General features: G+C 43.9%; 1 protein-coding gene across 6 annotated transcripts in view; it reads left to right on the top strand.

Moving 5' to 3' along the window:
• Positions 1 to 14,293, top strand: part of ppp2r3b (protein phosphatase 2, regulatory subunit B'', beta) — a 15,935-nt gene continuing 1,642 nt past the window's right edge. The window contains exons 1-11 of one of the 6 annotated variants that reach the window (XM_049006180.1): positions 1 to 102; positions 671 to 1,054; positions 9,664 to 9,852; positions 10,752 to 10,855; positions 11,309 to 11,411; positions 12,473 to 12,547; positions 12,984 to 13,070; positions 13,360 to 13,516; positions 13,615 to 13,663; positions 13,784 to 13,873; positions 14,052 to 14,185. In XM_049006180.1, coding sequence (XP_048862137.1) covers positions 67 to 102; positions 671 to 1,054; positions 9,664 to 9,852; positions 10,752 to 10,855; positions 11,309 to 11,411; positions 12,473 to 12,547; positions 12,984 to 13,070; positions 13,360 to 13,516; positions 13,615 to 13,663; positions 13,784 to 13,873; positions 14,052 to 14,067 — 1,290 coding nt within the window. In that variant the 5' untranslated portion in view covers positions 1 to 66 and the 3' untranslated portion in view covers positions 14,068 to 14,185. Of the gene's footprint in view, positions 1,055 to 7,080; positions 7,448 to 9,663; positions 9,853 to 10,751; positions 10,856 to 11,308; positions 11,412 to 12,472; positions 12,548 to 12,983; positions 13,071 to 13,359; positions 13,517 to 13,614; positions 13,664 to 13,783; positions 13,874 to 14,051; positions 14,252 to 14,293 lie in introns of those variants that run through there. The other 5 variants (XM_049006173.1, XM_049006174.1, XM_049006175.1 and 2 more) reach the window with 5 other exon arrangements.

Raw genomic sequence — 14,293 nt, forward strand, 5'->3', positions numbered from 1 at the left:
CGCGAGAATTCAGCTTCCCGGTTACCTGGGAAAGCGAGAGTTTGTTTCGAAGTGAACCGCCTTGATATGAAAGTGAAATGTTTTACTAAAAGCGAACAAAAGGTACAATTACGGTCATTTTATATTTTACCTTATTAACTGACTTTTTGTAGCTGTAAGTAATTTAGGAAACGTCTTTCGCACACAATAAAGTCGCTTTCTGTAATGCGCGGACTTCATTGTGTGGGGTGATTAATGCTAGGCCAAGTTTCTGTTTGCTGGCAGACTTGTAATATTTACTGCCTAACCTTTTCAGTACTGTAAAATATCTTTGGGCCACCTGCCGCTGAATCGCGTTTAACTTTGAAATGTTTATCTGTTAATCGCCGGCCGAGTTAGCTAAAGATGATTTAAACAAACGTTATTAATCAAAAATAGACCAGTAGCTGTTCAGGTAATGTATTTACGCTGAAACGCTGGGCTCGAAACCTTGTTAACATTTTTTTGTCGCTATAAAACTTTGTATTATATTGTGGCTAACAAGTAAATTTAGGTGTTATCTACTTCATATGCGTTTCCTATTTGAGCTGGTATCTCCTATTTCTGTTAATGTAATGAATAGTTAGAAACTGGAATGGAAACGTGACGGTTAATGTCGCACGAGCAGTGACTTTATTTGCCGTGTGTGAAGTTTTTCTCCAGTTGGTCTGTTAAGCATAAGGTAACGATGCCGGCCGCACATGCTCTCGAGCCAGTGCTGAAAATGAAGGTGGATGAACTTTTTCTGAACTGGCTGAGTGAGGCCACCACTCAGGGGATGCTGAAAGAATATCTCCAAAAGATCAAAAATGAAGAATGGGTCGACACGGGTGACAGAAACGTAACAGAAAGCAGCCATTCAGTTCCTTCAGGCAACAATAATGCCACCAGCAAAAAGAGCCTGACAGACAGATCATCAGCACCTTTGAATGCCCCATCCAGCCCACCTTCGACCACACTTCCTACTGGGAACACTGGCAACAGTCGCACAGGGCTCAATGGCAGGCTGTCTCGTCGTTCTGTCAGCACCAAGAAGGTAAGTCCCCACAATCACTGGGCCGGTATTTTTTTAAAAAAGAGTTGTTTTGTGCAAGAAAAAATAGTTATCGCAAAGAACAATCATGGTAGTATAATTGATTTATCAAGCATGATTGGTAAGTATATAGGCCTGGCAGGCATCATGTGGTGTGTTAAATGCAAGAAGTTCTGGCACTGCAAGTATCTCTGTCCTGGTATGACTGATGTCAGAATCGCTCTCATAGGTGACTGGTATCTTTTCGGTGTTGCTTTGTCATTGGTAGACAGTCTCCAATTTTTTTCTAACAATTAAAATTCTTTGCATAGTTAGATAGTTTGCATTTGGATTGCTGATTGTATGCATTAAGGTCTTATTGAACCTAAACCCGGAGACAGCAGAGCAATGTGAAAGGGGCAGAATCAGTTCAGTATAAATTAAGCTGGAAAGGACATTCTACCTTGGCCGTTATCATTTGTTTTTCGAATGTTCAGTGAATAACTGCAGCAGCCTTTTACTGATGGTGAAAGATCTGTTTTCATGATGGCTCTTTGTCCTGTATCACTACTCTCATCTCCCCTTTATTGCCACAAGAGGATGCTAAGCTCCTCCGATTGTGTCCTAGAAAGTTGGATGGCCTTTCCTGGGCTTTTGTCTAGATGTCGGCTTTGTGGCGCTTACAGCCATAATTATTTAACCTTGTTATTGTGTGTGTGGTGTATCTGTGTCCGTCTGTCCGTCCGTCTGTGTGTGTTTTTGAGAATGGTGATGATTGTTTTGCGGAGTGACCAGGTATTCTCAGTATCGTTGACATGAGTGATGGTCTTAACATCTGCCAGCACAGCATTGCTCTAAATTGGATTATATTGTGGATAAAATAGATTTATCTTGGCCCGCAACTGTCATAACAAAATGCTTTAATTGTAATGATTTATACAAATATTTGCATTGTCAATTTTATTTACAATAATGTTTTTGGAAATCTGTAATATATCCTATATACAATATATAAGAATTATTTTGACAATTTATGGGTGAATGATTGACCTTTAAAAAATAAGCATTTAAAACACAGAAAATTAAGATTAATATCTTTAATGGAAATTGATATGTTTTTTCCATTTAAAGCTTCATATGAAGTTGAAGTATGCCATTAATGTACACTGAAATGTGTAGTGTCTCTGAATGTTTCGTAAATTTTCACCAATATCTGCGTGCTGCTTTGTGTGTGATCATAATATTTTGGTTGAAAGCTAGTGACACAGCTGTCGAAGTATTTTTGACTTTTAAACACAGAGCATTGTCATAAATTCTGTTTTTTTAAGGGGGAATTTATTTTGTAAGCTTCATTAAAAATGCTGACATGTAACAGATCTCACTCACTGGTGTTTAAATAAGCTAAAAAAATTTCTTTGTAAAGTCACATCTATAAGTAATGAATCTATTTTTATTTATTTATTTTTATAGTGAAGAGCAGCTGTAAACAGTTCTCTGCTTTTATGCTACAGGCGTGTAAATGAGGGAGACATTGGTAGACTTTTCTAGTGGGGGTGGGGGTGGGGGAGTGATGACAGTGAGCAATCTGGGCAGCTGTCCCCACACACGTGTTCCAGGGCTCCCACCCGCTGACATGACAGAGACTCAGGGGGGCTGGTGTGACCAAATGCAGGACCCCCCTCTCTGGCCCCCTGGTCTGGGTCTTTCCCTTGAGGTTTCCTATAGCCTGCTGTCCATGAAGCTTTCTCGTAAGCTGCATGCTGCTCCACAGTGCTGGAGCACAGCATTTCGCTGAAGCTGGCTTGCAGTGTTGTGGTTGTTTAAATTCTGCAGTGCCGTTCAGACGATTTTTTCCCCCTTCTGTATATGTGTTTCTGACCATTCCTGTCCCTGGCACAATGGGTTTTGCTCTTGCTATTAACATCCATTCACAGAGGATCAAAGTTTGTTTTTGCTGTTCAAAGTTTTTATCAAAATTGCTCTGCTCAGTAAACATGATTGGTAACAAATCTAAGGCTCTGTTTTGAGCCCTGCAGAAACTTTGTTTTAGTGTTTTTTAGGTAGATTATAATAAGTCCACAAGTTGGTGTCAAGTTCTCTCAGATTCTGTGTGTGAGATCTGTCTAAAGTGTCTTTTTGGGAAGGGGTTAGACTGGTGACAGTTGTCAGAATCCTTGGCCCTTTGTGTCAGACTCTTTCTCCCAGTGTTCAGTGATCCTGTGTGCTGTTCAGCCTGTGGAGCGGCTCCAGTGCATTTGGTATTTTGCAAAAGTGTCACAACTGTTGTCCCCGCAGCATCACTGCGCAGTTAAGCGGTACTGAAGCGACTATTTTAAGGGAGCCGCAGAAATTCCACAATACAAATGCATTCTGCAGAGGATTAGTGAAAAATGTAACTAACGTCATGTTAGGGACAGCTGGTGCAGCTTTGACACAAGGCTCAGATAAAGATAGACCTCCTCTCCCAGTGCAGGGATCAGCTGCACAGAAGTGAGATTGCCGGATGCCATGTTATGTCAAAAGTTAGTGTATGGTGTGTGTATCGATGTCAGATTTTCAATTGGCGGTTAAAGGAATGGATGATGACCAGAAACGTGATTCATCTCTTCCTGATAAGACTTCAACCAAGTTCATTTGTCATCAGTCAGCATAGAGACCGCTGAAGGCACTGCTGCTTAGAACAGGGTGTGTGTCTCTCATATGACTGTCTCCACAGGCTATGACAAGATATCATAGTTTGAGTTTCTGTCTTAGTATGTTAATGTGGTTTTCAGTTGTAAAAGGTTTTAATTGGATTCATTTCTTCACATTTGATTTTTTTTTGGGGGGGGGGGGGGGTATTTTTCTGGCTTATATATTTTGTGAAATGGATGAAATTTATATGGCGCAAAATCAGTGCAGGGCAAATTGATGGGAAACACGGAAAAAAAAAACAATTTGGAAGAACAATTGTACCATTGGGATGTGGAGGGTAGGATGTTGCCATGGCAACAGGACGACAGGTAACCTTAACGGTGGCTTTGGGAAGACGGGTGTATGACAGCTATAGCACGCGCGCCTCGCTCCCCCCAGCCATCATTTGAGCAGTCGACTCGGGCTGGCTGTGTCGTCCAGGGTCAGGGACCCACAAAATGAACCTGGCGATGCCCGGTTTTGCACTTCATTTATTATTGTTGTTGCAGTGTAACATATCATTTAATTTCAGTAACCAAACGTAACTATGCAGTATTGCAAATATGCAGCTCTTACATTTGGATACATTTCATTAATGTGACTTGATTTTGCATCATTAAGCAAAGAGTTTCTTTTTTGCAGTTTTGACCTTGTTGGTCCATACTACTTTGTTATTTTCGTCTTTGTCTTAAGAGATGCAGTATTTAAACTATTAAATGTTGGAAATATTCCATAAAGCCTTAATGGTACGGCTTTGCATGTGTGAGATATGCTGAATATTCAGACATTTGTCATAATTCAAAATGAATGTAGATTGATAAGAATTTGGTAATGACCCTTATGCTAGTTTAACCTGCAACATACATGGATGTTTACTGGCCAGTGCGCAGTGTGTCTGCTCTTCACAGAGTAACTTGCTCAAGCTTTTATACAGAAGACTTTTATAATCAGTTATAAAAGGAGCCCTTTCTAATGTGTCTGTCTTACAATTTTTGCACATGGTTCTGGCAAACTTAGAGGCTTGAACTGAGCTTTGTGCACCTACACAGATGTTAAGACCAATCATAAATGTTCAGCCTTATGCAGAAATCCCAATGAAATATCGATTTTAAATTTATAAATATAAAACAAACATTTCTTTTGATTAACGCTCAGTCTAGCTGAGGAGCCTTGGTTATTTTCATAGCAGGAAGGGATGCATTGGAATGGTTTTCCTTTTGCTGTCAAAGTGTGTAGTTATCTAGCAGTGTAGAGCTAACAGTGTTGGTTTTAGATGTATGATGTTATGGGAGCCCTCATGAGGCTGAGGTAAACCCCTTAGTTTCTGTTTTGAACAAACAGCTTTCAATTTTGGAGCATAAAAATTTTGCGATAGATATTTAACTTTTAGCTGTAGTGTATTGGTTGAATGCGTCGGTCTTGGTCAGATTAATTGAAAAATTATATTTTTGCCCACCTCTACTCATTAACCACTTGGAACATTGCTGCAGTTTCCCAAGTCGGTGCTACTTTGCTGGTGTTTCACTACATACATTCACAGGATTTTACGAAATAAGATCATCAGCATCATTTTCACTGCAGGTTTGTGGAGCTCAGAGGTTAGCTGACTGTGGGTTATCGCTAATCAATAATATCAGCCCCATCTGTGCATCTCTGCTTTTTGTGCAGTATGAGTGAGATTAAAGAAGAGTTTGTTGAATTTAGTTGTAGTTGCGGTCAAATACCCAACAGGGAAGTAATTTCCTGTGTCAAGGTGTTTTACATCAGGAAGGGGACAAAACCAATCTGAACTTCTCCTTTGTGTGTGTGTGTGTGTGTATAATAAAATATATACCTCTACCAGTTGGAATTTGAGAATATTTGATTCACTTTCTCACAGTTCTGAAAAGAATCTTTCATAATTTAATACATTATCTTCTGCGCTGTGCAGTCTTCATGAAGCTTCTGTAGGTTGTAGAATCTTGCTTATTAAGTAAACCATCTGCTCAGGTGTGTCTACACCTGTGTGGGCACCAGAGAGCTTCCTGCTGGAGCCGTCCTCCTCCATCTCCCACACTGGTTGTTAACGAAATCTGTCGAGGGGCGTTTTTTCGACAACTGTGTTCTTTTAGTGCATTTCATTCAGTTCATATCAAGTTGCGCTGATATTCCTAGAATTATCCCCATGATCAAAGAAAGTCAGTCTTAATCTTCGTCTTTTGTGTTCCTTTATTTATATGAGACTTGAGGGTGGGGGGAAGGAACAGGAATTTGTTTAGGCACATGGATGGTAACAGTGAGGTTAGAAGCAAAGCCAGCAGCAGGAGAGAGAGCCTGAGAACAGCAATGGCTACTCGGGGTGTTGTCTCAGCCTCCATCCTATCAGTAATACTGTTTTGCACAGATAGGTGACAGAAATATAGGATACTAGCTGCCTCTAGACAAGAGCGATCTGCTCGTGGAACAATGCAGCGTTCTGTTTTTGAGGGAGAACGTGAACTCTGATCTGTAGTCTAAAAATACAGAGCATTTAAATTGGAGTGGGGGGGGGGCTGTAGTTCAGCATCCTTGCCAGTGCTACGTCTGCTTTACTCTTTCATTCTCGCTCAGTCATCCTCCGCTCCATACACCCACGTACGGAGATGCACACGCGCACAAACGCATACGTGTTTTGTGCTTTGGATCAGTGTGTTTACAGCGAATTGATGTAATTGCCGTCAGCCCCAGAGTGGATGTTTGCAAGGACTAAAGATAAACTTGTTTCTGAAGGTCTTGTTTCTTGAGTTACCCAAATAGAACGTAGAGTCTGTTCGCAGTCTGACTGGTTAACATATCTTTCTTTGAATCCAGCTCATCCCCCCTTGGCCCTGACCAACTATGATTAACCGCAACAACTTTTGGCATGGTGGGAAGTCGCAGAAATGGAAGGGAAATGCTGATTCTGTCCCTATTCCCAGTACATTCCCATGTACTGTAATAATTCAGCTTGCAGGGAGTTAAACTTTGGTTTACTGAAGTTTAGCAGGTACTCTTCGTCCTTAGAGTCTGCTGGAACTCCTAGCTATCCTTCCCTGGAACTGGTTCCTGAGAAAGTCATTCTAACAGCACACAAGTTTCTCCACAATGCAGTTCTTTTCGGTACATTGCTGTGACCGCTGAAACTAGCCGCTTTATTTAGGCAGGACAAGTTAAGGTCTTGGGGGGCCGGGCTGTTGTAAGAGGCTGATATGGATTGGGATCCTGGCAAGCAGTAACTGGACCTACTGCCTTCTGCCACAGGGCTTCAAAACAACAGGTTTGTTTCTTTACATAACCTTGTATGTGACACTGGAATGTGGACTGAAAGGGGCGGTTCCATCAGGCAGCCCCACCCACCCACACACACAGTGACACACAAACACACACACTCGCACTCTCCCTGTCTGCAGTCACTCTTGAGATTAGAGCTTCTGCTACTGCCTGGCTGAGGCTGGGCCAACTCGCCAAGCTGAAAGGCGCAGCTTAGCGCTCGCTGCGAAGCCACTGCCGCGTCGATCGGGAGGTTGGGAGCGGAAGGCAGGGGCTGGAGGCGATCTGTCACGGTATTGCGGGAAGCGGCCCGGCCCAAGGACGGCCCCATCACCGCTTGACACCATGAGGGTGAAGGACCTCTCGTTGCGGCAGGACCCGGACCTGCGCAAGGAGCTCGCCCTGCTGGCCCGGGGCTGTGATTTTGTCCTTCCTTCACGCTTCAAGAAGAGGCTGAAAGCGTTCCAGCAAGGAGAGGCAGGTTGTCTCTGCAGTCTGGGCTAACCTAGCGGCGGTGGGGTGGAGAGCCTCTTCTGGTGGTGTTTGTGTGCCTCAGTACATCTGTGTGAGGGGTCGATGTTTTACGTTGCGTCCCTGTGCTCTGGAAGCAGCCGGCCTCGGCCACTATGGTGTCCTACATGTTGTTCCTCTGCTATAGCAGGATGTCATGGAGATTAAGCAGCTGTGATGAGGGACCACAGCCCGCTTCACAGAGAGTGCAGTCACACTGGAAGCCTGTGGCAGACCCAGATCTGTTGCCTTTTATAGCCATGGCTGACACTGCCGAAGAAGGGAAGATTAGGAGCATTTATCTTGTCACCTCTTACACTAAGCAGGACCCTTCCAGCACGTCAAACAGTCAACAGAGGAACACACCACCCAAAAGAACTTCACTCTGCAGACTAGGACTGTTGACATGAGATTGCAAATATCCAGATGAAAGGCAGTTTGTCCACCATATTTAGACACGGGAGATTGGTAGATGCACGCTGGGTGTAGTAGCTTTTAGGGCATGAACAGATGGACTGTCCTGTAAACTTGTCCTGTCTCTGCTCAGCCCGTTAACTGATGCTCTCATTGTGTGGCTTCCTTGGGCTTGCAGGCCACAGCGCTCTGGATGTTTGAGGCTGTTTTCAACTAATTTTAATAACTATACAGAACTGAAGTTTGCCTTTGCATTTACTCTCTTCTGATATGAGTTGTACAGCTGATGTCTTTCACTTAGTCTGAGGTAGATCATCAGTCTTTGTCAAATGTGAAGTAGGTCCCCTTCTAGGCCTTCAACTACCAGCCTGCAGCTTGTCTGTATTCGTAACCATTTGCTCCCTCAGTGTTCTGAATATTAACGTGCAAACACTAGAAGAGTGAGTGGATTAAACAGCGTGTAATTCTGTTTAACTGCATCAGGATTTGTGTCTTAATTTTCTCCATGTGGAGTAATTTTTATACACTGAAATGATGTCATTCTCCTTTCATTTTTATCTGCTGGATGTTTAATTGGTTTTTCTGTTAGGGTGCAGCTATACTTCCTATGTTCAGTAGCTCAGTCTTTCACGTGAATGGGCGGTTCATTCATGAATGAAAGTAGACTGTAACCATGAGCGTGCTAAGCCTTGGAGCACGAACGCGTCCCGCTGCCCCTGCATCTGCTGCCTGGTGCGATAGTGTTACACGGCTTTGTCTTTGTGTGCGACCCCTTTCGCTGGGTGGGTGGTAGCCTTTCCCTGAGTTTCTGCCGAGCAAAGCCTTGGCGCTTAATCCTGCATGGCGGGACACACAGCGGGGCTGGTCTCACTGGGCACGTCACTGGGGCTGCTTTTTACAGCAGGCTTTCGTGGCTTAGACACTGCGTAATGTCTTTATTCAGACCGGGTCACTCAGATGTAGATTCTGAGGAAGCCAGCTCTGCCCATTTGTTTACCATTTCCATCGCATCACTAAAGGCTTATCTATGCTATCAATGTCATGTTGGGCTCTTCCTCTCCTGGAAAATCATCACCATGCAGTTCTTTGTAAAATTGTACTGATGTAATTTTTAACTATACTTATCTATTGGTAAATATGTTAAGACACACACAGAAGGTATCACTTTACATGCTTCAGCAGTAATTTCTTGTTGGAGTTTGTTAGCTATGACAGTATCTGCGTGACTGTGCTTTGCTGTTTTGGATTTACGCTCAGCTTTCGTTACCATCTGTCAAAGACAGGCCGTTCTTTTTCTTATCCAGCAGCTGAATGGTCAGTGATCTGTGCGCTGAATTCTACTGGCCAGGACTTAAAGTTTTTGAGCCAAAATTTTGTTTGTTTTCAATCTTCGGTTTTAAGTACACACCACCTGGTATTGTCTTGTTTTCTCCTTCATTCTAATAAAATCTGTCTTCAGACATGGTGAATTGGGTGATGAAGATAATGAGCCTAATTAACTCACGTTGTCTGGCTTGGAGTACCTTGATGCGTGACACAGTGTTATGAGACGTCAGTCATTACTGTTGGCTCAGCTGCCAAAATGCCTCTAACTGTTATGTTCGATTGAGCCGCATGTCACATCGCACCTTTTAATTGAACATCATTTTTTCCAGTGACGGTTCACAGAGATAGAATTTGTATAGTGCCTTGAACTTTCTTGAAAATTGGGCTGACTACTGTGAACTGGATGAGCCGTGGCTAAAAATGTTTGTTTGTGTCTCTTCTAGCAGACTCCGGTCAAGAAAGCAGAGCCCGTTACGCCTGTACTGAGCGAAAGCATTCCAAGGTTCTACTTCCCCCGGGGCCAGCCCATCGCCAACCTCAACATCGACACGCTCATTTCCAGGATAGAGAAAATATTTTCACAATTCCCCAATGAAAGAGCGAGCATTGAAGACATGGGGATGGTTGCCAAAGTGAGTGTGATTTGCAGCCTGTAGTCCCCAGCCACCCAGAAAATCGTTTTCATTGGGGTAATTAACTGCTGCTTACTACTGTTTACAAGCCTGAAGATTTTTTCCTCTCTTCCATCCCATAAAAATACTATCAGTACTTGAGGGGAAATGGTGGGTTTTTGCAGGGAGGTCTGTGTGTGAAAATCAGCATTATTAGGGTTAGGGGGCGTTTGCAGGCACAGTGGCAGCTCGTTCCACTCCGCTCTGTTTATTCATGCCGGCAGTAAAGTAAATGTTGCCTAATATTGAGCTGCTCTTCATAATCCACCTGGGCCCTCAATATCCGGACCTTTCTCCCATGTGATTAAAAATAAGAAAATGCTGTGGGTTTCAGTTTTGTACCCAAACTCGGCCGTAAATCCATGGTTTGTATTCACGCTCGAGGCGCAGGGCTCCGCTAGCAGCCGGCTCCATCCGAGAGAGTCGCACTTACATCTGACGGAAGCAGACAATCGCTGCTCTGGCCCACATGGCCGCCTTCATCTGGTCCGATCCACTCCGTTGTTCCTCTGCTGTGCATTTAGTTACTGCGTGTCCGTCTAACAATGACATCTTGGCAGTGAACTTCATGGCATGTGTGCAAGAGTATTTTCAGTTTTAGGTGAGGTATTTTTTTTAGGATTTAAATTAAGAATAATGTGTTTTTCAATGTAAATGTAAGTGTTTTACTTAGGACCAACCCATTGCGTTTAGTAATTTTACCACTTTGTCAGTAATAAACATGCTCAACCTGCAGCCTTGTATATTAATACATATAGTTTATATGTATTTGGGCGAGGTGGGCAGCTTTATGATCACGTGGGAAAGGCGTGACGAGGAAGGTCTACTGGCCCTATGCTGAAGCATTATTGTCTCCACAGGCCTGCGAGTGCCCCCTCTACTGGAAGGTGCCTTTGTTTCTCTCAGCCGGGGGGGACAGGACCGGCTTTGTGTCCGTCCACAAGTTTGTAGCCATGTGGCGAAAGTAAGTGGCCGTGGTTTGTGCTGGGAAGAGTGAGGGAGCCGACTTTTAATTCCTGACTGCAGAAAGAGTGGCCATGTGCACTGATGGCGTCCCTTCCCTCTACACTGTGGAGCCCCTCCCCAGCCAAAATAACCGTCATATGGGTTAGAGCAGAGCACTGCGCTGGAACATTATCTGGCAATATTAGCGTGTCATTAATATGTATGTGTTTAAAGTTCTAGTAAAGACCAAGAGTCAGTTGTCCTGGATGTGGGTATGGTTCCCAAGAGCTGATTAAATGGTATATGGCTGTAGTATTTCTGCAGTGTGGAAGGCTGAATTGATTGTGTTAGATTCCTGAATACTAATTTAGCAATACATAAGGTCGCCAGCAGCATGACTGCATGGCTGCGGAGTCTGTACTTTCCCTGCAGTGGGGAGAAAACCCTGACACCATCTGTTCCTGCTTTCCAGAATTCTGCAGACCTGTCATGATGATGCATCCAAATTTGTCCACCTTTTGGCCAAGCCTGGCTGTAATTATCTGGAACAAGAGGACTTTATTCCCTTCCTACAGGTAGGGGGGGTTTGGCGGGGGCTGCATTGAGCCAGCTCGGGCTCTAAGAAATAGGCCATGTTTCTCAATATTTTTTGAAGGTAATGAATTGGGGGGAGAGTATATCCCTTTTGTGTCTTATCTAGTCTAATTGTTTCCATTTTAAACTGAAGCATTTCACATTTGGTGTAATATAACGCACATCATGGCCTGCACCTTCGATGGGTCCGTTTGTATCTAAATCAGCCTGCTTTGTAGCTTTGCTGCGAAGCTTCAGCTGTTTTAGACTGACCCATGCTAGTCCAGTTCCTGTGTCATCTTGTCCTCAGCTGGACAGTCAAAGCAGATGGCACAGGAGCACGGCTCCTGCCGTGTGACATGTCGAGAGCGTCATATGAAGCCTCCGTGTATTACACGTGCAGGTTCAAACAGGCGGGTTCTCGTTCCGATACTTTCCGCAAGACGTGTCATTTGTATTCCGGCTGGTGGTAGGAAGCCGAGCCAGAGGAGCTGTAGTCTGTTTTCACAGGAGATGTGTGCTGGCATGCACAGTTTAATTTGTATTGTGTGGGTTTGCCAATTGCTTTGACCATTTTGATAAATGAAATAAGTATTGCAGTGGAGGAGATCTGACTTTTCCTGCCGGATCCATAAGAAGAATGATTTATGTGTTTTTCTATTATTTAATCTTATAAGGGATGGGTCAGGGAGCATTGTATTCTTCAGAAAATAAACCACTCTAATTTTATTGCCTTATACACAGTCACGTCAAAATTTCACTTAAGAGGGAAAAACCAAGCGCTTGGGTTTGATTGCCCTACATTGGAAATTCTGCGATCCACATAAGCAGGCGCTGTGCTCATGTTAATGCATGGGGAATGAGGTACCGACAGCAGCTGCAGTCGACATCCTCTGAGCTGGGGGGGCCTCTGCCTCTCACCTTGGTTTTTCTCTCTGTCACTAACATTTATCACATAAACTATGATCTATCAGATGTCCAGTGGCCCCCTGGTTTAATTCAGTGTGGTTTATTTGTCTTCCTGCACAACAGGGCTTAACTTTTTCACCTTGTTTTTTTCCAGGATGTGGTGAACTCGCACACGGGTCTCGCGTTTCTGAAGGAGGCGTCTGAATTTCACACGCGTTATATTACCACAGTAAGTGTGCACAAAAAGTTGAGCTTGCCAACGCAACGCCTTCCTACTTTAACTCCTCTTTTCCCACCATGCCCTGCAGTCGATGGTCAAAACATTGAAATCCTCAAACATCTGGCTGGGAAGAAGCACCTGGGACTTGATGTCACACTAATTTGTAAATCGGAGTCAGTGTTTGCTTCCAGATTCAAGCAGAATAAGACCTATGATAGAACCAGACATTAGAACTAGTCCAGCTAGTGATGTAGGGGCATGTTTATAAGCTAGTCTATGTACTTTTTCCGTGGTTGTTTGAATGATGTACTGATCATTGTGATGGAGTTCTGACTTCTGACTGAGTGCTTTCCTCTCATCCTATAAGGTTTTTGCGGGGTGAGGTTACCTGCAAAAACCATTCTGTGGAAACAGTGGGTGTGAATTTTTTCATATCTGTTCACAGGTGGTTCAGCGCATATTCTATAATGTCAACAGATCTTGGACTGGAAGAATCTCATGTTCAGAACTGAGAAAAAGCAGTTTTCTGCAGGTTTGTGCCACCCACCCACACACACACCTGTTTCAGTTTTGATTGTACTATTAATATAGCAAAGCTGCGCGACTGGCTTGCTTGTAATCTGCACAGCGCATTACGCCACATTGAAGTGATCTAAGTGGAGAGAGGCTGTCTCGGTATTATCACATGACCCAGGGTAGCCTATTTGGAAGTTGAGCTGTGTGTGTTTACATACACATACATATTTAAACGCCTCCTCTTTCACACACTTAGCCTGCCTTGTTTTCCTGTAGCCGCTGACACTTCCCATGTTCTCCAACAGAATGTGGCCCTGCTGGAAGATGAACAGGACATCAACCAGCTGACAGAGTACTTCTCCTATGAGCATTTTTATGTCATCTACTGCAAGTTCTGGGAGATAGACGCTGACCATGACCTCCTCATAGACCCGAAAGATCTGGCCCAACACAACGATCAAGGCTGGTTTGGCTGCGTCCTTCACTGTAGTATCACTGCAGCAGTGCTTTACACATTTTATAACTGGGAGGGGTTTTCACGTTTGCTTTCTCTCTAACAGCAATCTCCCAAAAAATGATCAAAAGGATATTCTCAGGGACGGTCACCAGGTAGTTGCATCTCCATTATTACATTTTTCAGATTCATAATTAGGAATAGGCTGTGTTTTAAGCCAAAAATTGTGCCAACACACTGAAGTTGGGCCCTGAATCTGTGTCCACCTACTTCAGGGACAAGAAAGTAAGAAAGGAGGGGCGAATGAGCTATGCAGACTTTGTGTGGTTCCTCATTTCAGAAGAGGACAAGACAACCCCCACTAGGTAGGAAGATGGCCGTCACCCAGCCCAGCATTCACAGGCACATGGAGCAGTAACTAGTAACAGTATCTGTTTCATGCCAGGCTGTATATTTGTTATGCAAATCAGGGTGTATTTAGATGTTTGTGTGACTGGAAATACTTGGCTGGCCAGTGAGTGTCATATGTCTGTTTTTTTATAGCCTGGGTTTTGTCTGACGTTGCAGCATAGAGTACTGGTTCCGCTGCATGGATCTGGATGGCGACGGGGTCCTGACCATGTACGAGCTGGAATACTTCTATGAGGAGCAGAAGCAGAGGCTGGACGCCAGGGCCATCGAGCCGCTGCCCTTTGAAGATTGCCTGTGTCAGATGCTAGACCTGGTCAAGCCAGAATCTGAAGGTAGCTTATGTGTGTTTCGATGCCCCAGCAACACACATTTTC

Source organism: Brienomyrus brachyistius, chromosome 1, assembly GCF_023856365.1.
Source record: "Brienomyrus brachyistius isolate T26 chromosome 1, BBRACH_0.4, whole genome shotgun sequence".
Taxonomy (NCBI): Eukaryota; Metazoa; Chordata; class Actinopteri; order Osteoglossiformes; family Mormyridae; genus Brienomyrus; species Brienomyrus brachyistius.